This window comes from Salmo trutta, chromosome 32 (assembly GCF_901001165.1).
Source record: "Salmo trutta chromosome 32, fSalTru1.1, whole genome shotgun sequence".
In the NCBI taxonomy this organism is placed as follows: Eukaryota; Metazoa; Chordata; class Actinopteri; order Salmoniformes; family Salmonidae; genus Salmo; species Salmo trutta.
Window position 1 is genome coordinate 3193458 of NC_042988.1, and position 23571 is coordinate 3217028.

The following is a 23571-nucleotide window of genomic DNA, read 5'->3' on the forward strand; positions in this document are numbered from 1 at the left end:
ACATCCCCACTTCTAGCAAACATTTGCAAGCAGGCAAATTAACATTCTATGTGTGCTGAGGCATGTGTGATCACTCAACGTTGACAGGACCAACAAAGAAGACATGCTCACATCCAAACAAAAGATAAGATGTGTCTAACTTGCACCGCTATGCAATGATTAGGAGACTAGATACAAATAGCTAATCCTGGCTACCAATGTTCTAGCATTAATTTATTGAGGCAAGGAGATGTCAAGGTGGTACCCAAGCATATGCAGTGTGTATATGTGACATAAACAAATATGTATGGGCATATATTTGTTTTTTTTGTTTGTTATTTTCTGGAGCCATCCTTTTATGGAGCCATTTTCTAGGCCTCCCAGGTATTTACATTTAATGTACAGTACCGGTCAACAATTTAGAACACCTACTCAGACATCAAAACTATGAAATAACACATATGGAATCATGTAGTAACCAAAAAAGTGTTAAACAAATCAAAATATAATTTATAATTGTGATTCTTCAAATAGCCACCCTTTGCCTTGATGATAGCTTTGCACACGCTTGGCATTCTCTCAACCAGCTTCATGAGGTAGTCATCTGGAATGTATTTTAATTTACAGCTGTCCCTTCTTAAAAGTGAATTTGTGGAATTTCTTTCCTTCTTAATGCGTTTGAACCAAGCACTTGTGTTGTGACAAGGTAGGGGGTATACAGAGTACAGCCCTATTTGGTAAAAGACCAAGTCCATATTATGGCAAGAAAAGCTCAAATAAGCAAAGTCCATCATTACTTTAAGACATGAAGGTCAGTCAATCCAGAAAATGTCAAGAACTTTTAAACTTTCTTCAAATGCAGCTGCAAAAACCATCAAGCCCTATGATGAAACTGACTCTCATGAGGACCGCCACAGGAATGGAAGACCCAGAGTTACCTCTGCTGCAGAGGATATGTTCATTAGAGTTTAGAGCCTTCCCTGTGGCTCAGTTGGTCGAGCATGGTGTTTGCAACGCCAGCATGGTGTGTGCAACGCCAGGGTTGTAGGTTCGATTCCCACAGGGGGCCAGTACGAAAAAATGCATGAAATGAAATGTATGCATTCACTACTGTAAGTCGCTCTGGATAAGAGCGTCTGCTAAATGACTAAAATGTAAAATGTAAATGTAGAGTTACCAGCCTCAGAAATAGCAGCCCAAATAAATGCTTCAGAGTTCAAGTAACAGACACATCTCAACATCAACTGTTCAGAGGAGACTGTGTGAATCAGGCCTTCATGGTCAAATTGCTGCAAAGAAAACACTACTAAAGGACAACAACAATAATAAGAAGAGATTTGCTTGGGCCAAGAAACACAAGCAATGGACATTAGACTGTTGGAAATTTGTCCTTCTGTCTGGAGTCCAAATTTGAGATTTTTGGTTCTCCGCATCTGTATTTACCACCGTAAGCATGGAGGAAGTGTTATAGTGTGGGGGTGCTTTGTTGGTGACACTGTGATTTATTTAGAATTCAAGGCACACTTAACCAGCATGGCTACCAAAGCATTCTGCAGCGATACGCCATCCCATCTGGTTTGGGCTTAGTGGGACTATCATTTGTTTTTCAACAGGACAATGAGCCTGGAGGTGTGTTGGATATGTAAGGGCTATTTTACCAACAAGGAGAGTGATGGAGTGCTGCATCAGTTGACCTGGCCTCCATAATCCCCCAACCTCAACCAAATTGAGATGGTTTGGGATGAGTCGGACTGCAGAGTGAAGGAAACAAATGTGTTGATTTGGCACTCGAGCATCAATACATTACCCATCCCCCAACACTGTCAACCAAGAGTCAAGACTAAACCAGTTCACCTTGGTGTGCAGACTGGTTTTATATTATTCTTAACGATTTTACATAAACCAGAAAAAATGCAACAATATGTCTGTGAAACTATATATTTACAGTATTATGAATGAATTGTGGTTTATTTGGTAGTATTTCATAGTGTGACTGATTTTACTAATTACATTAGTACTGTACAAAGTTAAAGGGGTGCTATTTGATAGATTCCCCTGCTCCCCCTACCTCGGGCTTCCAGTGGGGAGACCTGAGGTCAACCAACCCCCGCCCCCCTCCCCATCTCGTACTTCTGAGCGGGAGACCTTCCCAGGCAGTAGCCTGCCGAGCTCACAAACTAGAATCAGGGCGCCCACTCCGACAAGGTTAATTGACCCACAGTCCCACACGGTGACATGATATCATTGACGTGACGTGCAAATGAGCGATAGAAAACCGATCGCGCAAATGTCACCATTCCAAATTATTTAGTGCGGGAGCCCCGTGCCACCCCTGGCAAGATGCCGCCCTGGGCGGCTGCCCATGTCGCCTATACTTAAATCCACCACTGATCATAGGTCACTGTAATCAGTGGGGGCTCAGGGCGGTACCATTCTGCTCATCTGATGAAGGTGCACATGGATCAGATTCAAACTTTGAAGACCGAGATCGAGTCATTGAAGGCAGACCAGCAGAAAGAGAAACATTATCTGAGGGCAGAGATACGGGCAACAGCTGATGCATTGGTCCAGAGCCAGGCGGTATTGGCAGAGAGTCACTCGTCATTGGCAGAGAGTCAGGCGGCATTGGCAGAGAGTCAGGCGGTGAATGACGCGTTGAAGAGGGCGAGGAACGAGATGGAGTCACAATCCATCACAGGCACACCGGTGAGCTCTGGAACTCCACCTCCGACAGGCAGAGTCAACCTACCTGGCGGGTTTGTCAGGTCGTCTGTTCACCCTGACATTTCCATTCCTCTTCTGACAACATAACTTGACCAACTGCTCACCAGGCACAGCAAAGGCCGTCCAGACCGTTATGCTGTTCTGCTATTCCAAGGATGTGTAACCGAAGAGAGATACCACGAGTGGACACAGAATACCAACTGGGATGGATCCTGAGGCAAATGTGGCTTACCAGTGAACCTCCGGGTGTTCATCATTAAAACTGTCTCAGAAGTTTTCCGTCAATGACTGATGCAACCCGAAAAAGCATTAAAGACAGAGTTAAGGAATACTTGAGGTCACAGAAAAAGTCTGGACATGGCCTGCTCTCCCTTCTGTAAGGAATTAGGCACTTTACCATGTTTACTACAGTATGTACTGTAGGCTATAGGCTATTTACTTGTCCTGTAGGCTATTTACTTGTCAGACTGCACAGTAGCCTAATAAACAAATGCAGACGGCTTCTATCTTCAAAATTCTTTAAATGCTTTATTATCCAAATGTTTAAAGTGTGCGTGGGCGACCTCATGCAACCACCAAATGGAGGATAAAGCATATACTGTACAGTACTGTATTTCTTAATCAACATCTTTATGCTTTCGTTAATAAAATAATGAAAAAAATACTCTTTCAAAATGCAGATGTTTAATTGGTTATGGATCCATAATGAATTACTATGGGAATAAATATAACTGAATGACAGAAATATTGGAATAATGTAGGCTAATGAAGGTAAACAAATTATTGCTTAATGGAAAATACTCTTTCAAAATTAATGGAAGAGACAGCATTCAGAGGTCAAGACAGTGCTGCTCTGAGACAAGCATGGGGGCTTGTCTTAATAAATCAACAAGATTTTATTTTCACTGAATCTCCGTTTGGGTATTGGTTAGACTACAATTAGGGTGTGGAAATGTTAGGATTATTTTGCTCTTACTGTAGTACTGTAGCCTACTCCTGACCGGTCACGTTGTACAGCGCCATTATGGGCTATTATCAGGACAATAGACTCTTGCCAAGAAGGAGGGTAGGGGGAGAATTGTATCGTCAAATGTATTTCTTAGTTAGGTTGGCTGTATCAACCAGCTGTGATTGGTTGCAATTTCAGTTTAATCCACCAGAAAAGACAGAACAAATAACAAATTGTGGTTAAACTCAAATATACTAATTAATAAAAAAACGTTATCATTTGGAATCTTTAACATGTGGAAAGGGGGAAAAGTATTATTATTAACCCTGTTTTTCACAAGTGTAGCAGCCTGTGAATTCTACTGAATTGTGTAAACAAGGTTTCTAGGATGGGCTATTAGCAGGACAATATATATTGATCATGGCTCCCGAATGGCACAGTGGTCTAAGGCACTGCATCACTGGTTCGAATCCAGGCTGTATCACATCTGACCGTGATTCGGAGTCCCATAGGTCGGCGCACTATTATTATTAATTAATTTAGAATAATATAAAAGCCACTTAGATATTCTCACAGATCAGATTTGCCCTAACGAAAAATGTGCCTTAGATATTCATTTAGAATCCTCCAATCCTCCAAATCTAGTTATTGGCGGAGAGTCACATCATTGAAAACATATTTTTAGATATACCATAGGTGACATGAGTCTCACTAGTGTTGTGTAATGTGCTGTTAAAATTGGTGTAGGTCTTATTTAAAAAGCATATTGAAGTTAGAGGCAATAGGATTTGAAGCAATAGCCTACATGCGTATGGTCAACTATTTTAACACCGTTTCGCACTGCTCTGAGACAAGCATGGGGACTGGTCTTGATAAATCAACAAAAAATGTATTTTCACTGAATCTTCGTTTGGGTATTGGTTAGACTACAATTAGGGGTTGTGGAAATGTTATAATACAACAAATACTGTGGTTAAACTCAAATATACTAATGAATAAATACATAAAAATCAATTGGAACCTTTGACATGTGGAAGGGGGGAAAGTATTATTAACTCTGATACTTTGTGCAAGGTGTAACGATGTGCGCTGGGAGTCGGGAAGAAAGTTCAGGGAGTGAGTGTTAATAAAATATACGGAACATAATACAAAACAAGGAACACTAACCTCACACAGACATGAAACAGAAACAATGACGCCTAGGGAAGGAACCAAAGGGAGTGACATATGTAGGGAGGTATTCAGGGAAGTGATGGAGTCCAGGTGAGTCTGACGACACGCAGGTGCGTGTAACGATGGTGACAGGTGTGCGCCATAATGAGCAGCCTGGAGACCTAGAGGCCGGAGAGGGAGCACACATGACACAAGGCAATTGATCAGCATTAAAAACTTTGTGGATGGGACCTCCCGAGTGGCGCAGTGGTCTAAGACACTGCATCGCAGTGCAAACTGCATTGCTACAGATGCTGGCTAGATACCCGTGCCAGCAGCGACCGGGAGGCCCATGACTCTATCTCACGGTCTAGTCCAATGGTATTAAAGAAAGTCATTACACAGCCATATTAACTGAGAAAACATTTATTATAAATTCCAGAGAATAAGACATTTTCATTAGGAGACCAGTTCAGGACTGGGGTGTAATACATTATCTCAGAGCATGACATCAAAACCAGTCCAATAATATAAATGAACATCTCATATCCAGTCGTATTGTCTCCTGTTCTCCTTCAGGAAGTAGTCGCAAAACTTTCCTTGCAGCTTGACAAGATGCTATTTAACGTTTTTTTTTTTCAGTGTGTGGCCTTGCGCTTTGTTGATCAGATTCTGAATGTCAAAATCAGCATTGGGAAACATGTCAATACTCCCGTTAGAAACATGATTTTCCAAACGGTAAGCTTCATCTTGAAGGCATCCACTTTGTCCCTCTGTTCAAATCGATTGTGCCCCCTCCCTTGCATTGACACATTGAGCGAATTCAGATTATCAAAAATATCTGCCAGGTAGGCAACCTATGCGAGCCATTCCTCACAATCAAAATGTTCGGCCAGAGCTGACTTGTTTTCCGAAAGAAACGCAGCAATCTCCGCTCGAAGCTCATAAAAGCGACCCAACACTTTACCCCTGGAAAGTCAGCGGACCATAATAAAGCACCTGCTGGTGCTCGCTTCCCATATCCCTGCAGAAGGCCTGGAAACTCCTGCTTTTCGTGAAACTCTTTTTGATATAGTTGACACACTTGATCACATTCTGGAGAGTGGCGTGGAGCTCAGGCTGCACGTGTAAAGTCAGCAACTATAAGTGGTCAGCAACAATAAGCGGTGCAGTGCACGCACGCCTATGTGTAGCGGTAACGTTGTGAAAATCAGCAACAATATGCGGTGAGGAAATAAAAGTTTTGGTGTGGCGATTACCTTTCAAAATAATTTTTTATTACATTTTTTATATTCTTGCACAAGTCCCACGACTCCTTAAAGTCCTCCCACGATCAACCCCCCAGTTGAGAATCCCTGGGTTAGACTACAATTAGGGTGTGGAAATGTTATGCTCTTAGTACTGTAGCCTACTCCAGACTGTCACGTTGTACAGCACCATATTTTCCGTTCCATCCTAACGGAAACCCTGAGGGTTTCGTTTTTCTTGGAATATAAACACCATAATATTAATCAAATTAATTAAGCTACATTTTTTAAAATCAATCCCATTTAGTATGTTCTTACAAAAAAAGTTATAGTTCTGCCAATATTGAAGGCTATCAAATGCCTCTCAAAGATGCCCTCTGGTGGTCAAACTAGCACTAACTAGCAATAATGGTAAAAATGGCTGACAATTAAATAATGTGCCATAGAATTCTTGTAGTGGGCGGCATCGCGATGCTGTTAGCAGTACCAACATTGGCCCAGTGGTTTCTCCAAATAGTCAATCTCAAGGCTAACCACTGGGTCACGTTAAGTAACCGCCACTTCCAGGTAAGTACTCTTAAGTTATGACTCCAGTGGTCATGACACCACCCTGGAGTTTCTCTCACAACTCATCTCTATCTTTTCCAGGGACCATCCCTTACCAACCCCACTGACATCAAAAATTAAACGGTTATCCTTTCTTTTCTGTCTGCCATTAACATTATTGCATGTCTAATCAAGCATTTAAATTAAATCATTCAATAACTGTATTTTTACATAACTGATCATTCTTTAACCTATGTGTTTGCTTGTTTACATCTTTCCCCTACACTTTTCCCTTTACTCTGCTCCTGTTCTCCAGGACCTAGGGGTTCTGCCTAACACCCAGACATGGCATTACCAACCACCCTCCAACTTTTCATTACATCAGCTACTGTTGTCATGTTGTCATTATATGCTAAGAAAGAGCAATAAAACTATCATACTGGGCACATAATGTGAGCTGCACATGTAACCGATGTGAAATGGCTAGTTAGTTAGCGGTGGTGCGCACTAATAGCGTTTCAATCAGTGACGTCACTCGCTCTGAGACCTGAAGTGGTTGTTGCCCTTGCGTTGCAAGGGCCGCGGCTTATGTGGCGCGATGGGTAACGATGCTTTGTGAGTGTCAGTTGTTGATGTGTGCAAGGGTCCCTGGTTCGAGCCCAGGTTGGGGCGAAGAGAGGGACGGAACCTACACTGTTACATTGATGCTGTTGACCCGGATCATTGGTTGCTGCGGAAAAGGAGGAGGTCAAAAGGTGGGATGAGTGTAACCGATGTGAAATGGCTAGTTAGTTAGCGGTGGTGCGCGCTAATAGCGTTTCAATCAGTGACGTCACTCGCTCTGAGACCTGAAGTGGGGACGGAACCTACACTGTTACACACAGATTAGCTAAAAACACTGCAAACACTCAGAACAAAGAGGGCAGCAGCGCCTGGACTTTGCAGTGGTTGTTCCCCTTGCATTGCAAGGGCCGCGGCTTTTGTGGCACGATGGGTAACGATGCTTTTGTGGCACGATGTCAGTTGTTGATGTGTGCAAGGGTCCCTGGTTCGAGCCCAGGTTGGGGCGAAGAGAGGGACGGAACCTACACTGTTACACACAGATTAGCTAAAAACACTGCAAACACTCAGAACAAAGAGGGCAGCAGCGCCTGGACTTTGCAGTTTCCCTCTTCAAGTCCACCTTCCAAGACTACCTGTTGAAAACAAGTGACAGGCAGAACCTCCCATCCACACACCACCCACCTCCTCTCTATACCACACAACAGAATTCTGTATTTCAGTCTATGATTGCCAAGTGAGTGTACAAAAATCTGAAAGTAAATTGACACACATGTACCAACAAAAATCTATGTTTATGTATTTAAATCAAAAATATTGCCAGATTGTTTTTCACAGCTGTTTCATAAGGTGTTCATTATTGTAAATTGTAACGTATCCCTTGATGGTATTTGTTAGTTCAACATTATTAATTGTTGTATCGTAAGACATTCAATAGATATATATTCAACCACAAGGGTGTACTATTGAGCTATGGTTAAAAAAAAAAGATCACTAATATTATTTCGGTGTAGATAAGGGAAGGCCTGTTTAAATTGAAAACATGCCAACCAGACAAGCCAGTGTATGAATCAAATGTAGTTGCATATGAATGGAGTGGAAATTAGCTCACTTGGTGATCTGTAAGGTATGTAACATTAATGGGAGGGGGGGGGGGGGGGGCATTTAAATGACAACATGTTTTACCCTGATGCCTGTTTATTCATAAAAAGCAGAAGATGGTAAAAAACATTAATCGCAATGGTTAGCCTATGCAAATTGATAGGAATAAATTTAGCCTAATTGGTAACAAATATGACCTCGGGGAAAGTCAGGATCCTAGTCAGGCTTTTGTTTGTCAAATCCAGATTAATTATAGGTCTTCATGTGTATTAAATCTGAAGGCAATTGTGGGCTAAATCAATGACAAACAGCTGAAATGTTCAGGCTTCATCATGATCTGTGATCAAAACAGGCTGGGGTGTTTTCGGTACCGATTAGTCTAAGGATATGTGTAAGAACGCAACTGCACTGAAATGAACAGCCTGATTCAATGGGATTCTCCTGAATAATAAATGTTTGGTCTATGCATAGACCCATACCGATTCTAACGTTTTGATATTTTGCAGTAGGCATAGCTCTAGATTGCAAAGCATTTAATTCCAGAGCTTTTTCCTGTGATGTTGAGGCTGAGCAAGACTTTCGGTAGGCTAGTAGAATATGCGGAAATAATCGTGGAGTTAATTATTGTTATAGCCTAGATCGCTTTATATAATCTGGACCACTGATTTTCCTATGGCTAAGCAAACAAGTGGTAGCATATGCTTTTTGCCTGTCTCTATAACAATGCTTAGACCTATATCCTCACATACCCCCTCAATTCAAACCCTGCTTTTAACCATAAGACATCTCCACAGAAATGTATAGCCTAAGGATTGCATAGTGACAGTGATTGTGTCCGTTAAACTGGGAAGTGGGGGGGAAAATGAGGTCAAATCATGACATCAGTGATTTTCAGGTCAGAGAAAGATGCCAGAGTTTCTGAATTAGAATTCAGAGTTGGATGACCGCTCAAAACAACAACAAAAAATCTCAGTCTGAGATCGTTTTTTTCAGAGGTTCCCAGTTGGCTTGAACGCACTAAGTCGGAAGTCAGAGATTGACGACATCCGAGTTGTTTTGAATGCGCCACTAGAGACCTAGGCTACCTCCAACAAAGAAGTCCTTGTGTCTGTATTGATGTTCTGCCAATGACTGGAACGAACTACAAAAATCTCTAAAACTGGAAACACTTATCTACCTCACTAGCTTTAAGCACCAGCTGTCAGAGCAGCTCACAGATTACTGCACCTGTACATAGCCCATCTATAATTTAGCCCAAACAACTACCTCTTCCCCTACTGTATTTATTTATTTATTTTGCTCCTTTGCGCCCCATTATTTATATTTCTACTTTGCACTTTCTTCCACTGCAAATCTACCATTCCAGTGTTTTACTTGCTATATTGTATTTACTTCCCCACCATGGCCTTTTTTGCCTTTACCTCCCTTATGTCACCTCATTTGCTCACTTTGTATATAGACTTATTTTTCTACTATATTATTGACTGTAGGTTTGTTTTACTCCATGTGTAACTCTGTGTTGTTGTATGTGTCAAACTGCTTTGCTTTATCTTGGCCAGGTCGCAATTGTAAATGAGAACTTGTTCTCAACTTGCCTACCTGGTTAAATAAAGGTGAAATAAAGAAAAAATGTGAGAAATAGTTATATCTACACAGTAATGGTGGCTGGCTGCGATATCAACTAGCCTACTCATTTTTGTATTGAGGTGGTAGGCCTATTTGAGCTAAATCGACAAATGAAATTGATTAGATTACTCTGCAATGAAAAATATATTTTTAAATCATGTACATGTAGACATTTGTAAGGTAAGATCATGGTGAGATCTTTAATAATAAACTAAACAGACACTTAAACTAACACGTGACGCGTATCACATGTAGATGATTTTAAGGCGTTCATGGTAAGATAATTTATAATAAACTTACAAGCAAACTGACAGGTGACGCGACGTGAACACTACGTCTACATGGCGTGTACGTGTCACGTGATGTGTACGCATCAGCAGTGAATTTAATTCATGGCGGTATTTTATGGCGCTAGGAAGACGTTAAGTGACTTTGTGATTGGTATCAGTAGCATCACGAGTATTAATTATGACCTTTATCATCCCCCATATGTGCCACCGACGCTGCCCGCTCCCAAGGACTGTGGGCTGTCGTTCTCCGTTGCTGATGTGAGTAAGACGTGTTAACCATCGCAAGGCTGCCGGCCCAGACGGCATCCCTAGCCGTGCCCTCAGAGCATGCGCAGACCAGCTGGCTGGAGTGTTTACGGACATATTCAATCTCTCCCTATCCCAGTCTGCTGTCCCCAATTGCTTCAAGAAGTACACCATTGTTTCTGCACTCAAGAAAGCAAAGGTAACTTAACTAAATTACTATCGCCCAGTAGCACTCACTTCTGTCATCATGAAGTGCTTTGAGAGGCTAGTTAAGGATCATACCACTCTACCTTACATGTGTGGTGGTTAATTTATTTACTATCAAATGAGGGGAGACAAACTTATCACAGAAGTCAGAGTTATTTTTAAACTAAGTCTTTTGGGGTTTTATCACCACAAAGACATCGTAAATCTTCTGTCAGTGTTAAATCTCCCAGAGGCCCACTTTCAGTTCACACAGACACAATATAGTTATAAGAACCCTCCATTGTGTTGCATAAAACAACCATTTGATGCAATACAAGTATTATAACATGATCTTGTAATTTCCACCATACATGACACCCTAGACCCACTTCAATTTGCTTACCGCCCCAATAGATCCACAGACGATGCCATCGCCAGCGCACTGCCCTATCCCATCTGGACAAGAGGAATACCTACAGTACCAGTCAAAAGTTTGGACACACCTACTCATTCCAGGGTTTTTCTTTATTTTACTATTTTCTACATTGTAGAATAATAGTGAAGACATCAAAACTATGAAATAACGCATATGGAATCATGTAGTAACCAAAAAAGTGTTAAACAAATCAAAATATATTTTAGATACTTAAAAGTAGCAACCCTTTGCCTTGATGACAGCTTTGCATTCTCTCAACCAGCTTCATGAGGTAGTCAGCTGGAATGCCTTTCCAACAGTATTGAAGTAGTTCCCACTTGTTAGCTGCTTTTCCTTTACTCTGGGGTCCAACTCATCCCAAACCATCCCAATTGGGTTGAGGTGATTGCGGAGGCCAGGTCATCACTTTTTATTCATTTGTAAACATTTCGAAGAACAATTTCACTTTGGGGTATTGTGTGTAGGCCAGTGACACATCTAAATGTAATACATTTTAAATTCAGGCTGTAACACAACAAAATGTGTAAAAAGTTTAGGGGTATTTTTGTTGTCTCTTGGTGTCTTTCCTATATATAACTGTTCATTTTTTATTAGAATATAATGTTGTTCTTGTCTATTACTGTTCTATACTTTGTCATGTGTTTGTATGTTTTATGTAGACCCCAGGAATAGTAGCTGCTGCATGTGTTGTAGCTAAGGGGGATAAACTAAACTAAACATATCACCTTTTCCACAGTGACGTTTATGAAATGCTGGCATTATACTAACTTGCAAGAATTACATTTGTAGGCCCAACCTTCTGTAGCCATGCACAAATGACAGTATTGCGCCAAACCTTCTAGAATGTTTTATTTATATGCCTCAACTTTTTACTGTATGTTTTACAATTTGTATTGTGTTAAATACTACCCACTAATTGGTAGCCACCGTCAATTATACCCACATTTATAACTGTCACTTTAGTTTGTTTCCTTATATTTTGCATCATTCCATTGTTAGTTCACCTTTCATCTGTCACATCCGTGTGTTTATTCCTGAGGATCGCTAGAAATAGTGGATCATATTAAGCCGACGTATTACAGGTTGGGTAATACTTTGGGACATGTAGCCTATTTGAATCATTATGGAACGCAGACCATACTGTACGTCACAGTTTAAACTTGGTGCACAGTTCATGACAATTGGACAGTTGTCATTACAATTCCATGATTAGTGTGAATAATTACGGTAGATTTATAGGACTCTGGTTGGAGGACTCCCGATTTTGTGATCCCCCACACAAAAATATTCCTGGAATTACAACCAGGATTTCTGGGAAATCATTTTGTAGTCTGTCTGAATTACATCAGCTAGGGTAGGAATTTTGGGAAAGTTTGTGGAATTTTGCAACCCTACAAGAAATGATATGAGAATAGTATTATAGGAAAATATGATACATTATCAATTTTGATTGTAGAAAAAAAATATAAACAGTTGACTAGACAAAGGCACACAAAGCAACTATACATTTATTTACTCATTTGACTGTTTTACAGAAACTTTTTTTTTATGGAATTGTATTAATTCACCACTGACATTTAGGACTACTTCCTGCATAGAGCAGGTTCTTGAAGTAAAGCAAAATATCTTAGCTAAATGCTTTCAGAACATGAACATAAAAAAATAGTAATTTATCATTGACATTTCTGTACACAAAATAAAGTATTACCCTGCTTACATAGGGTAGAGATAATTGTTAAAACACACAATTATTTTCAAAGCTTAGTTAGAAACATGATGAAACACAAAATATACCTTCCGACAGGCAGCATTTTGGATTCCATTCTTCAATTCATTTAGAACAAGTTTTGTTAAAACCATCATAACATTGTGATTTGTTAAGTATATAATAATCCATGGCACATGTCCAGTAAAGTGCAGTATGACTATCTTATAGTTCAGTGCATGTTGGCTACTTGCCATTTTGGCTCACAGATACTGTAGAATAGACTACTATAATCTTTGGAGAAAGTCAAGTGTGCTACTACAGTCATATTCATCTGGATATTAATATGTAACACTGTTACACATACCCAGACAGCTTTGAACAGAAAATGTTGCATATTGCAACTTAAACAGTGCTGTTTGAGTCAACAAATATTGTCCAGAAAATGTTACTGATACAAAAAAAGTGACAGCAAAAATATATATTACTGATTGGATTTGACATAGTAAAGAAAAACAAACATTCATCATTCAAGTGACTGGAGATGAAGGCTCCCTGAATTCAACGTTGCATTCCTGGCTTTGACACTGCCAGTCACTGCCAGAAATTGATTAATTGCTAGAAAAATAGACTTTTGATTGGTTGGAAGTTACAGAAAGGACTTGTCAATGGTTGCAATGGAGTTGCTTAGCGTCAATCCCAGCCCAACAGGAGGACAGAAGAGAGGGAGAAAAGGAGGACAAGGAAGAGAGAGAAGGAGGAGTGGGCCGGGGAAGCTCCACTGCTGCCACCAGCTGAGGGGGTTGTGGGAGTAATGGTTGTGGCGGGGAATAGTAAGGTTCCCAATGTGGAAGTCAGGAAGTCCTTAAAGTGGGAGGTTTTGGTGAAGACTTGGTTGGGGGAGGCGCGAAGACTCCGGCTCAATCGTGCTTTGCTAGTGCTGTTAGTGCTGGTGGTGTTGCCGCTAGTGGCGTTGCTGCTGCCGACAGTCAACACAGCAGTCTGAAACCATGAGTTGCCCTGCTTACACATCAGAGGACCACCCACATCACCCTATGGGGAGAGAAGCAGAGAAAAACATGGGTTAATATGGTCATACTGTTATGTTCTTACTGTTATGTGCAAAATAGTAAGACAGATTTATAGATCAACTGTGCCATACCTGCAGTAGTGTCACAGGTTCGGTGCAAATTTTTTCCGTAGATGGAACATTCACGCATTCCACCACAGAGGTCTGGAACTCCTGCAGGACTTGCTCAGCTGAGGACAAAGAGAGAGTTTATTACTTATCATACCAATACACACACACAGACACACACTCCTAAGGTCGTATCTTTCTGGAAACAATCCCTAGCCAGCCCCTACCCTAGGCATGTGTGTACATCGGAGAGGCCTGGATAGGGTGTAAACAATATGTTGAAAATCCCACCTATCCTATCAAAGGAAAGGTGGACCTACAGTACTTCCATTGCTTTTCCAATTCTTTCAGATCTATAGAGCTTGTTACTGAACAGGCACATTTCTAAGAAACACACAAAGACAGTTGTCCATCCACTCACCCCCACCCTGGCCAGTGCCCCAGCCAGCCACCCAGCACTTAGTCCCTGTGCTGAAGGTGCTGGTTCCCTGGTCCACACAGATAGGCTGGATGTAGTTAGACAACTTGGGTTTGCTGGCCAGTCGGAGGATGGCCACGTTGTTGCCCGTCAAGTTGCTCATGGTGATGTTGATGACATTCAGGGTTACCTCGTTAGGGTTGGAGCCGTTTTGCTTCAGACGACCCAGGATCACGGTCCATTGAGAGGCATTGGGCTGGCTGGAGAGATGGAATGAGTTGTGTTTAGTGAGGGACACTAAACTACATTCTGATTGCTGTCTTATGAAATGCTTATGTACTGCCTATAAATGTGATATGTAGGGGTTATGTATGTGTCCTAATTGTAACTAGAATTTCTAAGCAAACAGCTGGAGGCAGGGCTTTCTCCTATAGAGCTCCATTTTTATGGAATAGTCTGCCTACCCATGTGAGAGACGCAGACTCAGTCTCAACCTTTAAGTCTTTACTGAAGACACATCTCTTCAGTAGGTCCTATGATTAAGTGTAATCTGGCCCAGGGGTGTGAAGGTGAACGGAAAGGCTGGAGCAACGAACCGCCCTTGCTGTCTCTGCCTGGCTGGTTTCCCCTCTTTCCACTGGGATTCTCTGCCTCTACCCCTATTACGGGGGCTGAGTCACTGGCTTACTGGTGTTCTTCCATGCCGTCCCTGGGAGGGGTGCGTCACTTGAGTGGGTTGAGTCACTGACGTGGTCTTCCTGTCTGGGTTGGTGCCCCCCCTTGGGCTGTGCCATGGCGGAGATCTTTGTGGGCTATACTCGGCCTTGTCCCGGGATGGTATGTTGGTGGTTGGAGATATCCCTCCAGTGGTGTGGAGGCTGTGCTTTGGCAAAGTGGGTGGGGTTATATCCTACCTGTTTGGCCCTGTCTGGGGGTTTCATCGGATGGGGCCACAGTGTCTCCTGACCCCTCCTGTCTCAGCCTCCAGTATTTATGCTGCAGTAGTTTATGTGTCGGGGGGCTAGGGTCAGTCTGTCACATCTGGAGTATTTCTCTTGTCTTTTCCGGTGTCCTGTGTGAATTTAAATATGCTCTCTCTAATTCTCTCTTTCTTTCTTTCTTTCTCTCTCTCGGAGGACCTGAGCCCTAGGACCATGCCTCAGGACTACCTGGCTTGATGACTCCTTGCTGTCCCCAGTTCACCTGGCCGTGCTGCTGCTCCAGTTCCAACTGTTCTGCCTGCAGCTATGGAACCCTGACCTGTTCACTGGACATGCTACCTGTCCCAGACCTGTTGTCCCAGACCTGCTGGAACCCTGAACTATTCACCGGACGTGCTACCTGTCCCAGACCTGCTGTTTTCAACTCTCTAGAGACAGCAGGAGCGGTAGAGATACTCTCAAAGATCGACTATGAAAAAGCCAACTGACACTTACTCTTGTGTTACTGACTTGTTGCACCCTCGACAACTACTATGATTATTATTATTTGACAATGCAGTTCATTTATGAACATTTGAACATCTAGGCCATGTGCTGTTATAATCTCCACCCGGCACAGCCAGAAGAGGACTGGCCACCCCTCATAGCCTGGTTCCTCTCTAGGTTTCTTCCTAGGTTTTGGCCTTTCTAGGGAGTTTTTCCTAGCCACCGTGCTTCTACACCTGCATTGCTTGCTGTTTGGGGTTTTAGGCTGGGTTTCTGTACAGCACTTTGAGATATCAACTGATGTAAGAAGGGCTATATAAATAAATTTGATTTGATGAAGAATGTGTTATTCCCTAGGTAGACACCTGTCATACAATATACTACTTTTTGGGCGACCGACCAAATTCGCATAGAAATTTCCTTCCCGTCGAAAGCAAGTCTAAGAAGTGGTAGATGCGTTGTATGTATGCTATTTCTATGCTTCCCGTTCTGAAGTTTTTGCATCTTTTACACCAGCTTCAAACAGCTGAATATACAATATTTTTGGTTATGGAAAATATATTTCACAGTGGTTTAGAATATACAATGATTCTCTACACAATGACTGCTTGTTTTATCACAAACTGAAGTTAGACAAATGGTGGCGCGATTTCGGCATAGTGCATCTAACTCTTTAGTATGAATTCTGTCATCATTTTGAATGCAATTATGATTGTAGCAAGTTGATATTTTCTTACTTGTAGTTGTTAACATAAGTATTAATTCAATTCATATGTACTGCTTATGAATGTGACATGTATGGGTTATGTATACTGAACAAAAATATAAACCCAACATGTAAAGTGTTGTTCCCATGTCCCTAAAAGGATTTTCACTAGCACAAGGACTGTACAGATTTCCTACATCAGACTAATTAACCTTGGTTAACCTTTTGCATGAGGGTTTAAAAGGAAAGCGTCTGTCACGTCCTGACCAGTAATACGGGTTATTTGTTATTGGAGTTTGGTCAGGATGTGGCAGGGGGTCTTTGTTTTATGTGGTTCGGGGGTTATGTGTATGTAGAGGGGTGTTTTATTTATGTGTTCCGGGGTTTTGGTGTATGTTCTTGTTTTGGTATTCTAGGTTTTCTAGTTTGTATATTTCTTTGGTCTGTGTGGCTCTCGATCAGGAACAGCTGTACATCGTTGTTCCTGATTGAGAGTCATATATATAGGGAGCTTGTTTTCACCTGGTTGATTGTGGTAGTTGTATTTGCACTGCTGTTAGTTTAGCCTGCAAATCTGTTAGCTGTCATTCTTTGTTTATCTTTTTTCCTTGTTCGCTATAATAAATATAATTATGAGCACGCAACCCGCTGCGCCTTGGTCTCTACATTACGACACGCGTGACAGCGTGACTAAATGTTAATGTAATGGCACCTTCAAAAATCTAAATGTAGGTTGTATGACTAGATTTCCTTAGAATATGTCATGACTGACATTTTAATCCGGCACTTAAGTACTTGCTCTCCCCTTTGAAATACAGGTAGAGTTAACTTACCTGGAGAAGCAGCTAGCGTCGCTCATGACAGAGTCCACCGCCACTAACGTGCCCCCGCAAACGTGTGCTCCGTTTTTCTGTATGCTGGCTATCCAGGGCCACAAGCCTGCTGTCGCCAACGAGCTTCCCCCACCAATACGGGAGTTCAAAGAGGCGCTAGCGCTGCCACACACCACAGCTGCAGAGGGAGAGACGGATACAAGTTTGAGAGACAAATAAAAGGGAGTAATCCAGTAGTCAGATTTATTACAGAGGTAGAGATTCACATCAATGTTTAGCCATATGCACAAGTTAGACTATAGGTACGTACGTGCGGGTGTGGTAGTAGGGGGGATGGTGGTGATTCTGACTGATGGCAGAGCAGTGCAGGTGACACTAAGGTCAGAGTCAGTCCCATTGGATGAGAAGGTGATGAAGCCTGGTTGGGCACTGGTAATCTGGCTGTTGATCCAGGTCTGGTACTGGGAAACTCTGGCGTACACACCAGGGTAATTTGCCAGAGCACAGCCGTAGCCGAAACTTACAACGCCAGACTGGATCCAGCGAGTACCCTGTTTGCTCACAAGCGGACCTCCTGAGTCCCCCTATGCATAGACAGATTTACAGTGTCACTGGGATTGAATTGTCACAGGATTATGAAATATGGTGGGTCAGTTTCCTCGATGAAGCCTAGTCTCAGACAAATAATTATTTTCAATGGGGAATCTCTTGAAGATTATTTTTTGTCTAGGATTAGGTATAACCTGTTTTCGGAGAATTGGCTCAATGTGTAATTGACTGACACTAATAAACAAAAAGGACACCCAAGAGATTTTACCTGACACGAATCCTTTCCTCCTGCTGATAGACCAGCACAGATCATGTTGTCAGTGATGGAGCCAACTCCATAATTACAGTTACACTGCCTGTTTCCCACTACTGGCACATCCACCTCCTGTAGGATCTGTGGTAGAGCTGGGATGATAAACCGAAAATGTAGACACCAACCACTTATCACAGGCATTGCTGATATTCTTCACTACGATAAGTAGCTCATACTAGACAATGTGAAGTTTGAAATGAAATAAGTTTGCTTATATGGGTGATTGTTAATGGGACAATTGATAGCTACAACAATAAAACTAGTAGTAGTTGAAAGGCTAATGAAAAAACTGGGGCACATGAATGTTAAACTTATCGTTCGATTTATCGTTATCGCATCAATTCAGGTAATTTATTGCGGTATACATTTTTGTCCATATCGCCCAGCTCTAGTCTGTGGTGAGGGCAGGGACACTGAGGATAGACTTTCAACCCATGAGAAAAAGGGCTTCCTCAACATACACAAGACCTCTCATAATTCTGATCCATTATCAGTAGTAGTTAAAACAAGCTATATCTGTGTACTCACATCCTCCACTGCTGAGGGTGCCCCAGCCTGTGACCCAGCTAGTAGTGCCAGCATAGAAGGAGCTGCCTTGTGCAGCTAGGCAGACTGGCCGGATGTAGTTGGTAAAAGTCACGGAGGAGGAGAGCTTCAACAGACACATGTCGTTGTCGCTGGTTCTACTGATGTAGTTGGGGTGGCAGATGATCTGAGTGACCGTAAGTCTCACTTCATTAGGGTTGGAGCCCTGCTGGTTCTGACGACCCAGGTAGACCAGCAAATTTGATGTACTATTTGATGTTCTGGTGATGAGAAAGAGTTTGAAGTTAGAATTGTATTAAATGTTTGAAGGGCCTGTAGCACCCACCTCTGCAATATTTGAGAATTATCATTTATTTACAAACTACTCCCTTTACTTCCCACATCTCATTTTGAAAACATGATGGGGAGGAACGTCTGTTTACTGTCCCAAAAAAACATAGTGGTTTTATGTGATCACATGAAAATCTAAATCTATTATTATTATGACAGTTTGTAGAAATGCTACAATACAGATTTGATTGAATTAAGTCGTTTTTTTATGGGTCCTCACCTGGGAAAGCAGTGAGCAGCAGTCAGCACCCACTCTTTGTTAATAAGGGATCCCCCACAAAAATGGCTGCCAGATTTCTGCAGACTGGCCTGCCATGGCCAACTCCCTGGAGGAGCATCCTGACCCCCCACGATCCTAGTGTTGAGAGGAGAGATTCCACACACTAACAAAGACACAGATGGGCGAGGGATTACAAAATATAACACACAGGAAGTGAAGAGATTAAAGCTCACTAGTTAGTCAGTGAATAGGAGCATGGTTAAGTCATTCAATTAGGAAAATAACAGACATTTGATTGAAAAATGAGGGGACTTACCATCCAACTGAGAGTGAGACACTGAAAAACAGGAGAAGCCGAAAACAGTTGAACAGTTTGGTTTTGGCACACTGTGGGCAAACATGTAATTCATAACTCTTTTCACCCCATTGGTTTTATAGTAGAAACATAGTCTGTCTGTCTGTCCGTCCGTCCGTTTGTTTCTGGTGTCCATACAGACTTTTCCTCTGAACAAACTATTTCAGCTGTTTTCTTATTATGAGTCTGGATTGTTAAACTAAACGCCATCTGTCAAAACGTCTTTCATCACTGTGTATGTTACCTAATACTGCTGTCCACTTAACATTGTCCAGAATGTAGTTAACACATTACCTATTAAAACAACCTAGGAGAATAGATTACTCTCAGAATTACAAAAATATGTTTTTATTTTATACTAATGAACTAATACTAGATAAATATAATTTGTGGACCAAAGCCTTATGAATAAGATAAAGAGGATGAGGAAATATATACTGCATCTTTAGAGGAGAGCTAAAGAAAAACCGGCTCATCAGGAAACAAAGAACAAGATAAAATGCACAATCATTCAAAGAAAGCAATGTGGTCACAACAAACAGTCATCATTGCTGTATGACTGTATGGGGATTTCCCATGAAAGAATACTTGGTCATGTTTTATAATGCATTCTAAGACTTGTCTACAAAGGATAGTCCACCCAATCACCCTTCTCATGCCTCCACTATTGTTTTGAATCTTCTCTGTATGTGACAAATCAATGGTCTAAAGAGGCTTCCTCTCCTCACCTACGTTCCTTTATTTGAGCTAATCTAAAAGAACTGGACAGGAGAAATTAAGCCCACTGCTAAACGTCTGTCATAATAACACTTTCACCTCCTGTCTTTTCAGACCAGTGAAGCTAAAGGAGCACCCTACCTCTGGGTGCTCTATGGGTGTGACTGTCAGGTTGACTGGCTTCACATTCAGTCCCCACCCACTAACTTAAAATTAGGTCATGTTTTTTAATGAATGTATACAACATAGAGGTAAACAGACAAATCAGACGTATCTACAAACAAATTTTTGTTTCTACAAGTTCATTGCATTACATAATGAACATATAAAATATACTATTCCATCCAACTGTTTTTTGTGACGACAAACACGACCAATGTTCATACACTTTAGAACATCAATTTCTTCCCTGTACTCTGCCCTTAAGACAAGTACAGACGAGCATTGCATTGGTGACTCAAGTTTCCGTTAAGATGGAATATGTCATTATCAGCTGATGGCACAACATTTCCTTTACATGCTAATTGAACTAGTGTTAAAAAGCCATTCAATGGTCTTGCGCAACTCTCCAAACACTTCAGAAGGCAATCACACGCACACACACACACACACACACACACCAGTGAAAGACTGATAGGCCTAATTAAGGTGCGTCTTTTTCACGTCAGGTCCAGTGGCACAAACAGGGGCACCAAGTGTCATTCATTTTACAGGCTCATTGATACTGGATTTACAGCTGTATTAGATCTAAGAACAAACCACAGTCTCACAGGCCGCAGATGTGGTTCATGTTTCAATTTACAAATAGGTCTTTAGAATAGAGACGTCTCTTCTTGACAGTGCTTTAGATTTTTCTCTCAGGCTGTTCACAGATGCAAATTCTCATGCAAAATATAGTCCTGAAGGGGATTCATCTGGCTGCCTAGTTTGTATTATGTTGTCCCCCATTTTCTCGTCGGGATGCTTCATATCCACACTGCTCGCTAACCCAGAAGTCAGCCGCTCCAATATATCTGGTTAACACTAGTTTACACAGCCAAAGTCCTAAACCCTGCCTATTTCTACAATTTCAAACCTAACCTTAATCACACTGCTAACTTAAAGCCTAACCTTAACCTTCAATTAATATCGATAGACAATTTTGGGAACCAATGTGTCGGAGGCAAACACAGTCAAAGAAAAACCCCAGCTGGCCTATACCCTCCCCTAGCCCGGATGACGCTGGGCCAATTGTGCGCCGCCCTTGGGAGTTCCCGGTCACGACCGGCTGTGACACAACTTGGGCTAGCACCCCCTTCACTTTCCTTACTGCTTTGAAATTAGATGTATAAGTTCAACTGGTCCACAAACCCTAAAACACACTGACCCTTCTGCAGTGTAATTAAGTTATGTTGCCATGAGGCTCCACTTTAGACTGATAAATGTCTTTAAGGACACACGTTATACCTCGCTCACACAACATACATTCACGTCTTAGACAAATATTTGACAAACGTGAACCTTCTGCCTTAAATTAGGCACAGGGCCTCCCTCAAGGCCCAAAACAGTGTAATCGGCTATGCCTGTATTCTATAAATAGTCAATACGGCCCATATAGCCCACCACCAAGAAAATTCTAAACCTGACCAACTCCTTGACTCCATTCACCAGTCAATAGAAGGAAAGCAGTGGAATAACAGGAATCTCATCTCTTACCTTTTGAAAAGAGAGCAACTAGTAGAGTCACCAAACAGAGTGCTTTGGAGACTTCCATCGTTTCAATGCCTGCCACTACAGCCTGTCCTGTTGAGTGTTCATACTTTTTTTTGAGTGTTCATACTTTTTGCCTTCACTCCTCCCCTTTATCTATCTTCCTCTCCCACACTGAAACCTGAGACATACATATACCCGGAAACACCTGTTCTCTCTCCTCCCACTCTCCTCTTTCTCTCTTCCCTGAATCACATAGTGCGTAAAAATCACCTGTCCTTGGTTGCAAAACTCACTACCGAGTTGCAAACTGCCTCTGGAAGCAACATCAACACAAGAACTGTTCACAGCCAATGGACTCTGGAGCAGTGGAAACGTGTTCTCTGGAGTGAGGAGTCACGCTTCACCATCTGGGTTTGGCGGATGTCAGGAGAACGCTACCTGCCCCAATGCATAGTGCCAACTGTAAAGTTTGGTGGAGGAGGAAAAATGGACTGGGGACGTTTTTTATGTTTCGGGCTGTGCCCATTAGTTCCAGTGAAGAGAAATCTTAACGCTACAGCATGCAATGACATTCTAGGTGATTCTGTGCTTCCAACTTTGTTTAAGGAAGGCTTTCCCGTTTTAGCATGACAATTCCCCCGTGCACAAAGCGAGGTCCATACAAAAATGGTTTGTCAAGATTGGTGTGGAAGAACAACTGGCCTGCACAGAGCCCTGACCTCAACCCCATCGAACTCCCTTGGGATGAATTGGAACGCTGACTGCGAGCCAGGCCTAATCGCCAAACATCAGTGCCCGACCCCACTAATGCTCTTGTGGCTGAATGGAAGCAAGTCCCCGCAGAAATGTTCCAACATCTAGTGGAAAGCCTTCCCAGAAAAGTGGAGTCTGTCATAGCAGCAATGGGGGACTAACTCCATATTAATGCCCATGATTTTGGAATTAGATGTTTGACGAGCAGGAGTCCACATACACTGCATGACCAAAAGTATGTTGCCCAAAGAGTTGGCAGAATATTAGTAAAAAATAATTTCAGTTGTAATTTCGGCCAAAGGTGCTTCCACCAAGTATACAACTCTGGGATGTGAAGACATATGCAATATCTTTGTTTTTACAGCACTGGGGGTATCAGTTTGATTACCCGGCCCGTAGAGTGAAACTCTATACTGTAGCCGAAGGTGGAGAATATACAGACCAGACTTTAGGAGTGGACTATGGGGCTGAAGACTGGGCGGTTTTTTGCAAGGTTTTGTGTCCCGAACTGAGAGTTATCACCAAGGGGTATAGCTTGTTCACGGGCTACGAGACCCGTTGGGAAGGTACCCCAGACTCCTCAGGAAGAGTATTTCACAGGGTGAAAATACAGAGAAAGAATGGACTTCCATGTGGCTGCGTGGAGTTCTATATCAGCAACGAGGAAACCCGCAACCAAAACATTCGTGATGGTGGCCTGACTGGGAATTTCAGGTTGTGCATGCTTATTCCTTTTAAAAGTTGGGATCTAATGGAATTGAGCATGTTAGAGTTGTTGGACGTTCTTCTTGTACAGAGCCAACAGTGGCAGAGCATTGTTCGGCTA

The 23571-nt window shown here is 42.1% G+C and overlaps 1 protein-coding gene across 1 annotated transcript; it reads right to left on the reverse strand.

Moving 5' to 3' along the window:
• Positions 1-12533: 12533 nt before the first annotated feature.
• On the reverse strand, positions 12534-22115 carry LOC115170780 (transmembrane protease serine 9). Its single transcript, XM_029727072.1, has 10 exons — positions 21996-22115; positions 19545-19565; positions 19229-19391; positions 18661-18938; positions 18088-18224; positions 17581-17854; positions 17271-17448; positions 14308-14564; positions 13911-14008; positions 12534-13801 (listed from the first exon to the last, which is right to left on the reverse strand). The coding sequence occupies exons 1-10, from the start codon at positions 22051-22053 to the stop codon at positions 13442-13444; spliced, it is 1824 nt and encodes a 607-aa protein (XP_029582932.1). The 5' UTR covers positions 22054-22115; the 3' UTR covers positions 12534-13441.
• Positions 22116-23571: the final 1456 nt, after the last annotated feature.

What these genes read in the sequence shown, in the direction of transcription:
- LOC115170780 (XM_029727072.1), bottom strand. Translation starts at nt 22,053, where the DNA reads ATGGAAGTCTCCAAAGCACTCTGTTTGGTGACTCTACTAGTTGCTCTC. An exon ending in CACCCTCAGCAGTGGAGGAT is followed by an intron (nt 18,225 to 18,660) that starts GTGAGTACACAG and finishes TTATCATCCCAG; the next exon opens with CTCTACCACAGATCCTACAG. An exon ending in GAGGAAAGGATTCGTGTCAG is followed by an intron (nt 17,855 to 18,087) that starts GTAAAATCTCTT and finishes GTCTATGCATAG; the next exon opens with GGGGACTCAGGAGGTCCGCT.